Here is a 15,772-nt window from a genome sequence, read left to right as displayed (position 1 = left end):
AAAAATGAGATAACCTTACATTTCAAAATCTTCAAGCTGAGAAACTCCAATACAGCAAACTCATGCCCAGTGTCTGACAAAAATTTTAAAATTTCCCAATAGTTGAATGGTTTGAGAAAAAGATATAGAAGAGAAAAAAAAGTACTAAAGAACTAGAAATTTTGAGTTTACCAAAGAATGAGACAAAAGCTAAAATACATACCAAAAAAAGTACTTAAAAAGTTCTCTAAAAGAGATGATTATAAACCACATGGTTTATTTATTAAAATGAAATTATTAAAATTCAGCTTTCCATGTTAGCATGTGTGGCTGTGACTCAAAAATCTTAGAAAAACACCGAAATGGAAAACTACCGCTAAATTTCAGTTATTAATACATGTTTATAATTTCCTATTAGCTTACATGTCAATAAAATTATAATTAGATTGGATGAGAACAGAATGAGACTTGTGTTTAATTAAAAAACAGAAATTAATAACCATTATACTTTTCTTCTAAATAGAAGAGATAACAGATACTATAATATTTAAATCTATATTAATTATGTTACTGCCATAGAATAGGAACTCAGATCAATATGAACAAACTTAGAAACCCACTATAAAAGGCTAATGAATGATAAACATATATTGAATATCAGTGGAAAAATAATTATACCATGATCTTGGATATCTAACCATGATTTTACATGTTAGAAAAGGGACTTTAGTTCTTGTAGAATGCAAAACATCTAATTTTACATTAATTTAAAAATTACATGCAAACCCCAAAGAAAATGCATTAAAAAATATTTATTCTCTCAGTGGTTGGTGATTACCAAGTTTAAAACAAAAGCTCACAGTAAAAGATAGTTGCCTATGTATAAAACCTAAACTGCCTGTAAATTTAAGTTTCTGAAGTCAAAACACAAATGAAAAGGCAATCAATAAACAAAAAAAAAATGTTACAAACACTGTAATCCAGAATTAACCTTCCAACACATAAGGCGCTCCCAGAGATTAGCAAAATAATTTTCAAAATTCTCAACTGAGAAGGTAATAAGAGAGAAGGGGAGGGGTACATTGTAAGAGTATACACATCTGATTAATAAGTGTGTGAAATATGCTAACTAATAATTAAAGCAATGAATACGAAAGCACTCGTATATACATCAGCAAAGACTTCACTCGTATGTGCCTATGTGTGTGTATGTGCGCGTGTGCATGTGTGCGTGTGCATGTGTGCAAGTGCGCATGTGCATGTGCAAGCCTGTGGCATTCAGAGGAGAGTTTCAGACCCTCCAGAGCTGTATTTACAGGTAGTTCTGAGTTACCCAACATGGATGCTGGGAACTGAACTCAGGTCTTCCAAAAGAACAGCAAGTGCTCTTAACCACCAAACTCTCTCTCTAGTCACAACAAAGATTTTTAAAGAGTTGGATGGAAAATCATTTTTTATGAGGAGCTTCCATACTGACAAATCATTTGGAGTGTCTAGATATAGGTTTGACAGAATGATTCAAGAAATGAGAAAAATATTCTTGTCTTTCAACCAAGTATTTCAATTATTTCCATTTTTAGAATCCCTTTCAAGGGATAACCAGAAGGGTAGGCAGAATTTTATTAAGATTTTCTTCGTTGTAATATGGTGCAGAAGCAGGAAAAAATCTCCCTAAATGTCTAACAGTAGAGAAATGGTTATGTGAATTACAGTGAAGTATATTCTTTGGACACAAAAGTATTTTTAAACAGTATTTGATAGAATAGGCAAGAGCATTCAGCATGATCCAAGTAATGTAAAAGAAAAGAAAAATCCCATGAGCTAGACACAGAAGATCTACTGTAGGAAATAACCTATGGTGTTATTAGAAGCTTTCATTTAAATGTGACGTGATAATAGATTTTGTTTTTCTACTATTTTCCAAGTTGACTACTATGTGCCTATTGTCTTTTTTATACATGCAGAAAATCCTAAACACGTCTTTTAAAGAACACCTTAGTTGTTCCTCCCATCCTGATGCAAGGTTTCGTTAGTCTGTGGAGTCGTCAGGCGATTTCTTGGGCAGTACTCACCCACCACCTCTGCCACCATAAAGAAGAAGCATATTGCTGAAGCAGCACAGAGTCTCCACTTGGCATGCACTTGCTTGCTCGACCTGTTCCCTGTGGCCTTGAAGCTGTTGTGGCAGTGATAGATGGCTCCTGCCTCCGGACGCTCTGGCCCGTCTCCAGGACACTGATCTTTATTCACAGGCTTCTGTCCACGTTCTCTGCTGAGGATGATTTTGACAGGAGCAAGAAGTGAACATGGTTGCAAACACGCGCCTTCCTGGCAGCCCTACCCACTCTCACTGTGGCTCGTAGGACATCTGCAAACTAGCAAAGGAGTTATAATTCAGAGCTCTCTTTACATTTCCTTCGGAACTCACAACTGCTTCCCAGAACTTCCTTTGTCGAGCTAAGGAAATAGAAACAAAAAAAGTAGACGTTCTTAAGGACAGGCCTTCCTTAATTGCTCCATTATGAAAAGATTCTGGGGGTTGGGGATTTAGCTCAGTGGTAGAGCGCTTGCCTAGCAAGCACAAGACCCTGGGTTCGGTCCCCAGCTCCAAAAAAAAAAAAAAAAAAAAAAAAAAAGAAAGAAAAGAAAAGATTCTGAATGCTGTACTCAGAACCCACCACATCCCCATCAGGGTAGAGGGTAAGGTATGACAAATAGACACCGGTAGGTCACAATACTTGATCAGGCTGAGTTCACGGGGACCGTCAGACACCTGATCACCCGTTTGCAGACATCCTCTATCAAATACTTTATGATGACAGCTGGATTCTACTTGTGTGTCCTCGAATAGATCCAACACAGAACTTAATTTAGGTATTTTCATAGGATGGTAACCAGAGAGGCTATTGATAAAAGGTAACACAACTGCATAGTTTCTTGGCTGAGATAAGTAAGTTTCGGAGAATTAATGTGATTTTCTGAGGTCAAATAGTCAGAAAAGGACAAGGCAAAAATCCAGTGTTTCCCACCACAGCACAGACTAGTTGCTATCTCAGTATCAGTGCATCCAAATTCAATTTTTGCTGGGGCAGATGACACTGCCCATGAGTCTTGAACTAATAGGATGTTTTTAAATTCAATAAACATTTGAAAACTCTAATGAGGTTCTCGGAATTAAGAACCTTACATTTCTAGCTCTGAAAGTTAAATTTTAAATTAGCTTCCATTTGAAGGTTATCTCATTTGGATTATCGCCATCTGGAATTAAAAGTCTGAATGTTTTGGCTTCGCTGATAAGTATTAGGATCACTCTAATTATTGTCCTATTTCAATTCTTCTGAAAAATAATATATGTGCATATCATTACAGAAAAGTTCATATTACCAAAAAGCACAAAGCCGAGGAAAAAACACTGGTAATCATACTTCCAAAATATGATTATTGATATTTTATTGGATAGTGTTGCAACATATTAAATATACATTTTTATACAATGAGAGTCCATTGGTTAGAATGTTTTGAGTTGTATGTGCCGAAAAGAAAAATTGTATTGAAAAGGTAATGCATGAGAATTTTTGGTTCCGCTATTGCAGACACATAGAAGCACCTAGGCCTCAAACTCTTTGTATAGAGCAACAGAGAGCTCTTCTCTCCTTCTCAGCTGTGCTTAATCCTCAGACTGATTTTCCTCCTATCTTGGAATGGTTGTCAGGGTTTGTCAGACTCTCTGTTTTCATATACAGATAGAGAAGATCTGCTATGCTTTGAGCCGGAAAGCCTCCCCTCACATCCCTCACATCCCTCACATCCCTCACCATGGGCCCACGTATTTCAACTCTTGATCTCCAGCTTCCATAACTGTTTTAAAGGTGTAAAACGTGATGTTTGTCTGCGGACGTGGGCTCTAGGATCAGCCTGTGACTTTTATCCCGCCTCTTGATGTTGGTCTATTTCTTCTTGCTTCCTGGAGAGCTAAGCTGGGAGAGCCCCAGGCGCATGCTCCCATCACAGTGGACCTACTTTGTCTTCTCACGATAGACTGTTGTCTCCTAAACCATGGCCACGGCTCAATCTTTTCTCTTTGAACTTGCCTTTGGTCACAGCAATGAGAATACTAATATATTATTCTCTCTTAAAATTGACCGAAGAATCTGGAGGCAAGTTAATTTTATCAAATGAGACCCATCCAATAAAACCAGAGAAGTGTTCGTGTAGACCTCCTTACATTTACCTGTCTAAACCCAGATATGCAGTTTCCTAGAGCTTCGAATAGAACAAAGTCTACTGCCCATTAGTTTTGTATACTTTGGGCATTGTTTCTATAGTTTGCAAAGCAAAATGTTTCCTTTTGTTTTTTGTTAACGTACACAATTCTAATATTTATATGTTAAGTATCTTGTCAAAAAAACATTCCTAATCCAGGATTCATTGGTTTATACCTATGTTTTCTTTAAGAAGATTTTAACTATATCATTGTAGCATCTACCTTAATGCCTATGATTCATTTTAGTTGTTCAGTATGATGTCAGAAATATATGCATATTAATTCTTCTTCACACGAATATTTAATTGTCCCAAAGATAATTGACCCACTCAGTTCACACACACACACACACACACACATACACACACACACACATACACACACACACACACATATATATATATATATACATATATATCATAAATTTCATTGTATCCTTATTTTTTGACTCTTTGATGGTTTCATACATTCATATAATGAATTTCAGGGGCTTTTTACCCTATAATTATCCTCTCTTTTGCCTCTCTTTCTTCTACTGAACGCCTTCTTGTCATTCTGTCTTAGGGTGTATCATGGTGAAGACATACCATGACCAAGGCAACTCTTATTCAGGAAAACATTTAATTATGGCTGGTTTCTTACAGTTTTAAAGGTTCAGTCCATTATCATCAGGGCAGGAAGCATGGCAGCATACAGGCAGACATGAAGCTAGAAGAGCTGAGAGTTCTACATCCTGATCTGAAGGCATCAGGAAAAGACTGGATTCCACAGGCAGCCAAGAAGAGGCTCTCATTTACATTGGGAGGACCCAGAGCATAGAAACATCAAAGCCCACCCCACAGTGACACGCTTCCTCCAACAAGGCCACACCTACTCCAACAAGACCACACCTCCTAATAGTGCTATTCCCTAGGACAAGCATATTCAAAACACCACACACTCCTACTGATATGCCTTCTTTGTGTGTGTGTGTGTGAGTTACCTGGATGAACAGACAAATACATTCTCTAGTGTAATAGTGGTGTGACTATTATGGGAATGATAATAATCACAAGTGCTTTCTAATTAGGTTTGTGTTAATTTTTAAAAGCAGAGTATTGACACCTTGTGAAGTTGGTACCAGGGACTGGGGTATTGCTGTGATAGGCCTGACCTTCCTCCCTTTTGGCAGAATGTGGACTTTGGATTAGGGAAGCAGTTGAATGCTTTAAGTGGGGTTTAGTGGGCCATACTAGTAGGACCATGGAAGACGGTGGTGTTGAGAGTGATTTGAACTGTGGTTGTGGCTTAAGATGCTTCAGAGAAGAATATTACTATGGGAACTAGTCAAATTCTGGTGATATTTGGGCAAAGAATGTGGCACTTTTTGCCCTTGTCTGAAAAGTCTACCTGAAGCTAAATTGAAGAGTTATGGATCAACAGATTTTGCTAAAGAAATTTCCATACAGCATGCTATTGATAGTGTTGCTTAATTAGTTGCAAGCTGAGCAAGAAAAATACAACATGTACAGTTTGAGGAGAAGGGGGGCACCAGGAAGTATAAACATATTAACAAAAAGTCTGGTGCTAAATGGAGTCAAGGGAATGATGACCTCAGAGCAAAACCCTACCCAGCTAAGCTTCCAACTTATGAAAAGGACTTAAGAAAAAGTTCAGGACATAGTGACATATACCTTTAATCCTAGTACTTGGAAAGCAGAGGCAAGTGGATCTCTGAGTTCAAGGCCAACCTGGTCTACAGAGAGAGAGAGAGAGTTCCAGGACAGCCAAGCTTAGGCAGTGATGGAAACCATTGAAAACAGAAAGCTGGTGAAAATGTATTTGAATGAGGGGGTCATGTTCCAACCCCAGCAAGCAGCAGAGCTTGTCAATTTCTCCACCACCCACTTAGAGCTTTAGAGTTAAGGATACAGGAAATGGGTTATGGCATCTCCCTCCACAACTAAGGAAAGCCGTTGAGGTCAGGTATGTGTCAGGGGTGTCACTGCTGAAGCTAAAGAGGCCATTGTTCAAAGCTGTGGAGGTAAAGCCAGAATTGCCTTGAGGACTCCGAGACGTTGAAGATGGCAGAGTCATAGGATGGCTTCTGAGGAAAGCTCTGATAGAGAGCGGAACCAACATGAGAGAAAGCACATGTTGCAGTCAATGAAGCTGGAAGGAGTGGCAGATCTGAAGAGCTCTTTGACGTCAGATCTAAAGATACAGAGTTTGGAGTTTGCCCAGCTGGTTTTTGGTCTTGCTTTAGTTGGGTATTTTCCCACTTTGCTCTCTTTCCTCCCTTCTGGAATAGGAATGTATTTCCTATGCTATTGTATGTTGGAAGTCTGTGATATGCTTTTTGATTTTCATCTGACACGGGGCTACAGTTAAGTTTGTCATGAGTCTCAAAAGAGATTTTGAACTTCAGTCATTTGAACAATGTTAAGACTGTTATAGGCTATAAGGATTTTTGAAGTGGACTAAATGCATTTTGTATCATATTATGGCTAGAATCCTATGGGGTTCAGGGAATAGAATACGGTAGTTTAAGAGAAAATGGCCCCCATAGTCACTATTTGAAAGGATTAGGACAAGTGGCCTTTTGGGGGGGGTGGGTATCAGTGTATTGGGGGAACTGTGTCACAGGGGAAGGACTTCGAAGTTGCAGAAGCTCAAGCAAGGCCCAGTTTGTCTGTCTGTCTGTCTGTCTGTCTGTCTGTCTGTCTGTCTCTCCTGCTTACTAACCCAGATGTAGAACTCTAGCAACCTCTCCAACATCGTGTCTGCCTGCATGCCACCATGTTTCCTACCATGACAATGATGAACTAAACCTCTGAACTGTAAGTCAGCCCCAATTAAATGCTTTCCTAAGAGTTGCTATGGTTATGACGCCACTTGACAGCAATCAAAATACTAAGGCAGACTTCCACATTTTTGCAAGGGTGTTTTTCAGTTCTAAGTCTCTTCTGTTACTATATAAGTTTTGGGGTCTATTTGGTTCATTTCTCTTAAAAGGCTTAAAGAATTATGGCAAGCACATTAAATTCCCATGTCAGCTTTAAAATTTGACATCTTAACAATATTAATTCTTCTACCCTTCCAACGTGGGGAGCATTCTTAGTGAATCTTTAATTCTTACAATGTCTGTAAATTGAGCATTTTTATTTACTTAATGAATTAACTTTTTTAAAATTTCTATTTTATGAGTTTTGCCTGCATGTATGGTCTGTGTACCACATGCAATGCCATATCTGAAAACGCCGAAAGAAAGCACTAGATCCCCTGGGGACTGCAGTTGCAGTGTTTGTGAGCCTCCACATGAGTGTTAGGAATCAAACCTGGATCCTCTAAAAGAGCAACCAATGCCCATAACCAGTGAGCCATCTCTTCAGCCCCTCTTTGATGAATTCTTATGCATTGTGTTTGCATGTCGAAGTGTTTTCTCCATTTTGTTTTCAGGGTTGTTTTGTTCTGTTTTGTTTTTGCTATCCCTATGTACAAATACAATTACCTTTACATTAAGCACTTACTACCCCTTTACTGAGCTTACTAAATCTAACATTTCTATATTTAAAATATGTTATTGTTTGGAAATAGAGCTTTCATTTTCCCTTTCTAATTTGATATCTGTCCTTTTGTTTTCTCACACAAAAGTCCTGGCTGGAACACGCAGTGCAATGTTGATTGGAAGCAATGAGGCTGGAAATAGTTATGTTCTACTTACTCTGAAATACTTTCAGACTTTATAATTATGACTTTCCATGCTATGAATGTGAAGAAATTCTCTTGGGGGCTGAAGACATGGATGTGGGGGAGGGCAGTGCTTAGTGTTTTTTGTTAGAAGAGCTGGGTTTCAGCTCTGAGCACATGGGCACTCACATCCACCTACAAAGTCGGGCAGCTCACAGCTACCTATAACTTCAGAGGTACCCAGTACCTTCTTCTGGCCTCCCCAGACACTTGCTCTAATTGTGGTTTTTTGAGACAAGGTCTCTCTATGTAACCGCAAGTGTTCCAGAACTCACTATATAGATCAGGCTAGCCTCAAACCTCTAAAGATCTACCTACCTCTGAGTGCAGGGTACTGACTTAAGTGTGCTGCACCTCACCGAGCTGCTTGTTTCTTCTTAGAATCACTAAGTATAACAGAACTACAAATTAATTTTCACCAAATTTTGGAGATTCGGGGGCTTTAAAGACATTTATATTTTTTTCTTTTCTTCTGGTAATGCTATCACATATGACTTGGTGAATTTGCCATGTGTCACATATCTCTAATGTTCTGCTCATTTTTTCTTTAACTTTTTAATTGTTGCTAATATTTTAAAATCATATACATATATTTATATGATATGTAATTATATAAATGAATATTTTATTAATCATTTAATTTATATTTACTTATTTTAATTATCATTTTATTAATGGTAATTATTGCTTCATTTTCAAAGCCACTGAAGTTTTGTTCTTGTTGGTTGATATCGATAGCAAAGGTCCGTTATTGGACCCTTCTGGTGTTTTTTATTTTTGGTTTGGTGTTTCTGTTATTTGGTTTTTTTTGTTTTTTTTTTAAGTTTTCTATAATTTACATGTTGATCTTATGGTTTTTTATGTCCTTATTGGTATTCACTATTTGGAGGCTGTCTTCAAGAAGTCTCTCGCTAATTTTTTTAAACATAATTGCATTTTATTGTTTTGATATATTGTAGCAGCTGCTATTAAAATATTTAAACTATAAGTCCAACATTTAGACACTTTTAAAGGTGCTTCCTGTTAATAGATTTTTTTTTACTATTTATGGTTTTTTTTTTTCTGTTTCTTTGTTTCTGGTGATTTTGTGGAAAATGAATATCTTTACGGATTGTCGTGGTGCTAGATACTGATCCTTCCTAGTTTTTCTTTCTTTTAGTTTCTTATTTGGTGACTTGGCTTACCCAGTTGAGTGGAGTGCATTTCCTCTGGTCTTCCACACCTGTGAATGCCCAGTGCTCCTTGAGAGGGTACATCTCTGTGGGTCTTTACTTCTCTGTACCCTCTGAGGATGGTGGCCATTTTAGTTGCACACGCTTTGTCTCTTTCCGTGGCCTTGCTCTCAAGTCTTCAGAGCTTGTTCTGCCTGTTCTAGTAGCTCATGCAGAGTGTGGAGTGTTTACCACAATGCTCTAAGATATAAATTATCCCACAGCTTACATGGTTCAATTAAATTTAGGGCTTCTGTTAGGCTGCTTGAACCATAAGAAAGCTTGACAGCATGGATAAGTTAACAGAAATTCATCCTCTCACAGACCTGGAGTTTCAACTTCATGACCAGTGTGCACATTCTGTACATTCTAACTGGCTCACTAACCAATGCCTTTTGATATCCTCACATGGCTTTTCCTCATTGTGCACACAAAGAGAGATAAAATGAATTCTCTGGCTTATCATATGTAACAGTCATCCTTTAACCACATTTAAACTTAGTTGCACCCTTAGAAGCCATATTGTTGTTAATAATAGACACACTGGGTCTTCAGGTGTCAGCATGTGGATTTGAGGAGTGGGGAACACAAACAAAGCCTCTCTGTAGGGTAGCTGCTAATGCCAGTCTGTGGTTTTCCACAACTCCAGAAGGGATATTTACCTCTCTGTCTCTCTCTCTCTCTCTCTCTCTCTCTCTCTGTGTGTGTGTGTGTGTGTGTGTGTGTGTGTGTGTGTGTGTGTGTATGTATGTATGTAATCTTGGGCTGCTGCAGCTCAACCTTTAGCTGCATTTTCATTTGCTAGTTTATTTCTGTCACAGAGTCTCGAGCCCACTCTTCATTTCTCAACTGAAAAACAAGAAGAACTCTGCCTTTTGCAGCAGCAGCAGCTCTGCTTGGAAATATAGTCTCTCGCTTCTTACTGAGAGGCACTGGCTTTGGAGAACAAGTTGTTTTTCATTTCTACATGTGCCCTTAGGACAACTCCAGAGACAATAAAAAACATAAACCTTGTCAGTATGCTTGACAAACAGAAGGGCCTGAATTCAATCCTTGGGAGAAAAACATACGTACATACGTACATACATGCATACATACATACATACATACATACATACATACACACTCATCTATAAAAGCCAGGTGGTGCGTGGTATGTGCTTTCAATCCTAGCACTGGATAAACAGAGACAAATGGATCTCTTGCACTCATGGACCAGGCAGCCTCACCAACTTAACATGATCCAGGCTGGTGAAAATGGTGGGATGCACCTGAATTTATCCTCCACATGCACAGACATCAAGAGAGAGAGAGAGAAAGAGAGAGAGAGAGAGAGAGAGAGAGAGAGAGGCAGAGAGAGACACAGAGAGAGACAGAGAGATAGAGAGACAGACACAGACAGAGAGACAGGCAGAGAGACAGACAGAGAAACAGAGAGACAGACAGAGACAGACAGAGAGACAGACAGAGACAGACAGAGAGACAGATGCAGAGAGACAGCAACAGAATGACAGAGAGACAGAGAGACAGAGAGATAGATTGTTAAAAAGAGTCTAGTGTCTTATCTCTACCCTCTATTCCTATCCTCATTTCCACTGTCCTTCTTTGACAATGGAATAATTCTGGAATAAGAATTGCTGATGAAGGAGAGAGTACACCCTAGTGACAATGGCACTGACAAGGCTCACCTCTGTCCCATGGTGAAATGTGTACAGAGTTGACACCCAGTAATATCTATTATATTAAAATCCAAACCTTGAGGCTTCTTATTCCCTGCTAAGATAGTAACAGTGATTTTGGTGTGGGCTTGGTTACATGATGGTTATAAGCTTCCAGTCTTCTCTTTTTAGGTCTTGAATTACCATGCCAAAGATCTCAGGCTGGTGCAAATGTAAAGAAGAACAAAGACTCTAGCAGAGGGTCAGCAAGAGCCCCAGGCAGGTGAGTAACGGTGTTCTTAACCTTCTAGTCTAGACACCGGAGAAAACAGCCTCCTAAGCAAACCAGAACAAAGGTCATATACTTCAGAGTTTCCTCAGAGTTATGTGCTATAAACCACCCACTGTGGGAATAGCTAATTGAAAAACAACAGCTATAGGAAACAATTTCTCCGTGGAATTAGACCACAAGGTTTCCTTCAAGAGTAAATATCTTTACAACATATAACAATTTAAACAAGAAGCTAGTGATGGGTCTAAGAAAGCAACAGGAAAGGAGAAGAAGAAGATTACTAAGAGGCAAAGCTCTGAAATGAAAGAAAACACAAGTAAGGACATTGGAAGAGGTGGGGAAGGATAAGAGATCTGCCTGATACAGACTATCTCAGGATAATTAGATTAGGTTTTTTCAGTCACGCAGTGTGTAGATGTACGAGATGGGAAGATACTACACAGACCCACTAGGAGTGTGGATCCTCTAAGATTTGAATCATCTCTCTGGCCTTACAAGGTTGGGTCCTGTCTTTGGCATTCATTCTCTTCTGTTGCAAATGGAGAGATCGGGGTAAAAATAAATCTGTTCAAGATTTCACTTTTGTGCTGAAAAGAAAATACTGAATGTTTTCATGGCTCTTGAAGCTCTATGTCTTGAGAACCATACTCCATTCACCCTTTGATATGAATGAGACCATTTCAATAAACTATTGGCTGTTGGTATTACAGAATTCTAAAAATTATTATTATTTCAGTAATATGGAAGTGCTCCTAGGGCTAACAACCTGTCCCAGGCCCTATATGAAGCTCTGTCTTCAGTATTTATGAGATCAATAACTGACACCTCAAATTTTCTAAGCAAATAATTCTTTCAATGTATGATAATAGATGTCCTTCTTGTATACGATTCATTTGTTTAAAAAATTATAAATACTCTTTAGGAAAAGTTCTCTTAGCAGTCTTACCATATTTGATGTGATCAAATACATCATTGTCTTTAAATTATGAATTTGGTACTACAAAATAAATAAAAATATTACATACATTATTATTAAGTGCATATTTTCTTAAAATTTCCTCTGCATAAATCCATTTTAAGTTGTCACTTACCACTTAGCTCCCACTAGGAGTGATCGTCCTACATACATCAATTCCCTAGCCACAGACTCCTCCACTCAGCTACATCTCTACCCCCCATTTCCTTACTTTCTATGTAGATTTTCCATAAATCTATTGTGATTTTATTTTGTTTTCTTCTGTCCTTATTCCATTATTTCTGGAAAATTTTGCTTTTATCCTCAAACGCAGGTAAACATTAGTTTCTCTTAATGTCTTCTTTTAGTATCATTAAATGTCTCCATCACTCTTCTGTATCTACTCTGTAATAACTTCTTTTTATATGCAATTCATATTAGCATCTTAGTTTTACAGATATCTAGGACTAGAAATTTTTTTCCATTACACATACAGGACACAAGTTAGGTGTGTTCAGCCAATAATTATTTATAAATGAAAATCAAAGAATATATTACACATGATACAGTGGAAGACACTTTAAGAAACCATGAAAACAGTAAATTCAGCTACATTTATTACAGGTAGACTTACTGATATAAAGCAATTCGTTCATCTTGAGGTGAACGTAACTCTGGTTTTGAGCCATCTATGGAAAATATTATTTTTTCCTAAATATAATTTTGGTTCTTTTTTTTTTCGGAGCTGGGGACCAAACCCAGGGCCTTGTGCTTGCTAGGCAAGCACTCTACCACTGAGCTAAATCCCCAACCCCCCTAAATATAATTTTGACAGTTTCCCTTTCTAACTTAAAAATGGGAAAAATTAAAGATAAGCAACAGTAAACAATTAGATTGTTCTTGTCTGTTTTTCTTAATGGAAAACCATAGAAGAAAATAACTTTAATGAATATTTCCTTTGTGACTTATACTGTTTAAAGAATTAGAACAACTGTGCAGTCTTTAGTATGTCTCAGGATGTGAGTCATACAAATCAGTCAACCTCGTTTGAGATGCTCAAAGTAATCCTAATTTTCAAAGCAGACATTTATCATTTTAAAATACTAATATTTGTTATCTTACTGAATACTCAAGACACAGAAAATGTCAATGCAAACATAAGTACCTTCTTACCTGTCTGAAGTGAAGGCATACATCTTGGTGGCTTGATCATTCACAAGGTAAGTCCTCTCAAGAAACTCCATGGTAGCAGGGACAGGAGCTGACACTGTTGTTTTTGATATATGACCTGCTGTCCAGTTTTGGAAGTAAAGAAGCACTGAGATTATTATATTCACACAACTTCCTAAGAAAATAGAAAAATCCTTCCAGTACTTGAGTTAATAGTGCGTCCTACATCAGTGCTGTTGGTAGGTCTGTGAAAATTAACGGTCTTCTTGGATGATCACTTGGACTCATTCTATCACCCACAGAAACTGCTTTTCTGGGAGACTGGAAAATGGAATCCTAAAAAGTGTGTGTGTGTGTGTGTGTGTGTGTGTGTGTGTACACATGTGCATATGTGTGATCTCTCTGTGCTTTCTAAGGGTGGAGCTGCTCTGGTAATGCTGATGCAGGATATTTGCCTTCAGAGCACACCTGAGTGAACTGTAAATAGCCACCCTCTGTCTTTCTCTACACAAACCTCATTTTCTTTCTTCGTTTTGCTTCTACAAACATTCCTCCCAGGATTTAGTTCAGAGATGATCTCTAAGCAGCTGTGTAGGACCATTTTGGGATTTCATTTCTAAAGTGGGGAACAAAGGTTATCACTCACTGAAATCTATAATCGGAGCATATTCTGCATGTGGCATCTTGCAAAGCCCTTGGCAAGCTCTTTGCTAGGTAAATAACTACCCTCTGAGTGAACTGCATCTACCTTGGCTGGACTGCCCACAGCAGAAAGCAGAAGACCTAACCTAGGCAACACCATCGAGAACATCAGTCACAGTTAATCAGGAATGGAGCCTTCTTGGTTGCTCACAAAAGACTTTTGAGTCACAAAATTCCATGGATTGACACATTACTTCATTGCAAACTACCTTCCTTTCCACAGATGAGAAGGAACAAGAGCCTTGTCAAACAACAATCATTTAAGTAGAGACCAAAGATCTATAAAGACTTAGTGGAGGAAATTGTGAGATAGAGCAGAGAAGGATGAGCCCATCATCACTGAATCCTTATTACCATCTTCCTTTGTATTTCCTGTGGGGAAAATTCAAAGGAAATTAGCTCCAGAATAACCCCCCTCAGCCTCAGCAGTCATTGGAGTATGCCATTTTGTCAAGTAGAGATCTTTCTCAATACCTGATGGGATCAATGTTACCCTATATAAGGAGGATGGGGTGTCAATGGCACTGGGATGGGCCGAGAGAAAGAAGCAACCATTGTCTGAGGTCTTTCATCACATCAGTGGGGAGTCAAACATCCAGCAAACCACAAGACTTCAAATACTCTCATTTGCAATATAAATGCTAAGGGCTCTGCACAGAACAGTATTGTCTGACTATTAACTTTTCTCTGTCAGTGAAGAGTCAATGAAATAGCCCTAGGGAAGCAATCTGTCCTTGTTGGAGAAACCATGGATCTTGGAAGCTAATGTCAGCAGAATAAAAATCAAAGCATTTCCTTCTCATATATCCTAAGTTACCTGAGCAAAATATCAAGTTATTCTATAGAGACAAATTAGACAAAAACAGAAAGCAACTACTAATCCATCTGGGTGACACAGGACTGTACTCTGTTGCATGGACCATTCGTGAACAGTTGCTAGCAAAGAGGAGAGAAATAGAATCTAGAAGGACAAATGTTGGAAAACAAGGAAGCAGCTACAAGTGAATCTGAAATGCAGTAAGGATGAGAGCAGAGAAAAGGCAGAGGACCCTAAAGTACAGAAAGGAGGATGCAGACTGTAGAAGACCACAGAACTGCAAGCTTGAGACTGTACCACAAACTTCCTTATTAGTCTAGACATGGACATGCAGGCAGAATTGTAAGTGTTCATGAGTTCTATAGTACAGAGGTCATATACTAACTTGCAATGTGGATCACCTCTGGGTAAGGAGAGAGGCAGTGGATAGTGCTGGTATAGAGTAAGGTGAAGTAGAGATGAAAAGGGGGAGGAAAACACAATCAAAGCAAAAAAAGGATAAGAAAATATGGACTCATTCTATTTAACTATATAGCTAAGTGAAATTACCTTGGTCATAGGCTCTGTACTGAAATTTCATGTGTTCGGATCTTATTAAATATGCATACTATAAAATATGTATGGACATAGATAATACATTTAAAATTAAAAATTTAATGTCTATATTTATAAAGTATTGAGAAATAAGATACCATTTTCATCAAATATTTATGATTTTCAAAGTGCTATCCTTAAAGATAATTATCACACACCAAAGTATCTCATGTAAAGAGCATAAAAGCAGAGATTACAGCAAATAAAACTCCCAAGTTAGAAACAGAGGTAGGTTTTGTTGACTATAAATTTAGGTGCAGATAACTTATGATCACGTCGGCTTCATGTGAGGTGAGAAGATGGCTCAATGGTCAAGAGTACTTGCTTTGCAAACAAGAGACTGAACTCAACACCTAGCATGGTTCTACTCCAGATACCTTAGCTTTGGAGGGCAGAGGCAG

General features: G+C 38.2%; 1 protein-coding gene across 3 annotated transcripts in view; it reads right to left on the bottom strand.

The window, feature by feature from the left end:
* Slc30a8 (solute carrier family 30 member 8) overlaps window positions 1–13,641 on the bottom strand; it is a 35,392-nt gene extending 21,751 nt beyond the window's left edge. For 2 of the 3 annotated variants that reach the window (XM_006241645.5, NM_001130538.1), the window contains exons 1-2: window positions 13,262–13,641; window positions 2,052–2,248 (exon numbers count right to left, since the gene is read on the bottom strand). In XM_006241645.5, the coding sequence (XP_006241707.1) occupies window positions 2,052–2,248; window positions 13,262–13,332 (268 nt within the window). In that variant the 5' untranslated portion in view covers window positions 13,333–13,641. Of the gene's footprint in view, window positions 1–2,051; window positions 2,252–13,261 lie in introns of all 3 variants that reach the window. The other variant, XM_008765500.4, reaches the window with a different exon arrangement.
* Window positions 13,642–15,772: the final 2,131 nt, after the last annotated feature.

The sequence above is a fragment of the Rattus norvegicus genome, chromosome 7 (assembly GCF_036323735.1).
Source record: "Rattus norvegicus strain BN/NHsdMcwi chromosome 7, GRCr8, whole genome shotgun sequence".
Lineage (NCBI taxonomy): Eukaryota > Metazoa > Chordata > Mammalia > Rodentia > Muridae > Rattus > Rattus norvegicus.
This window is presented reverse-complemented; position numbering and strand designations above follow the sequence as displayed.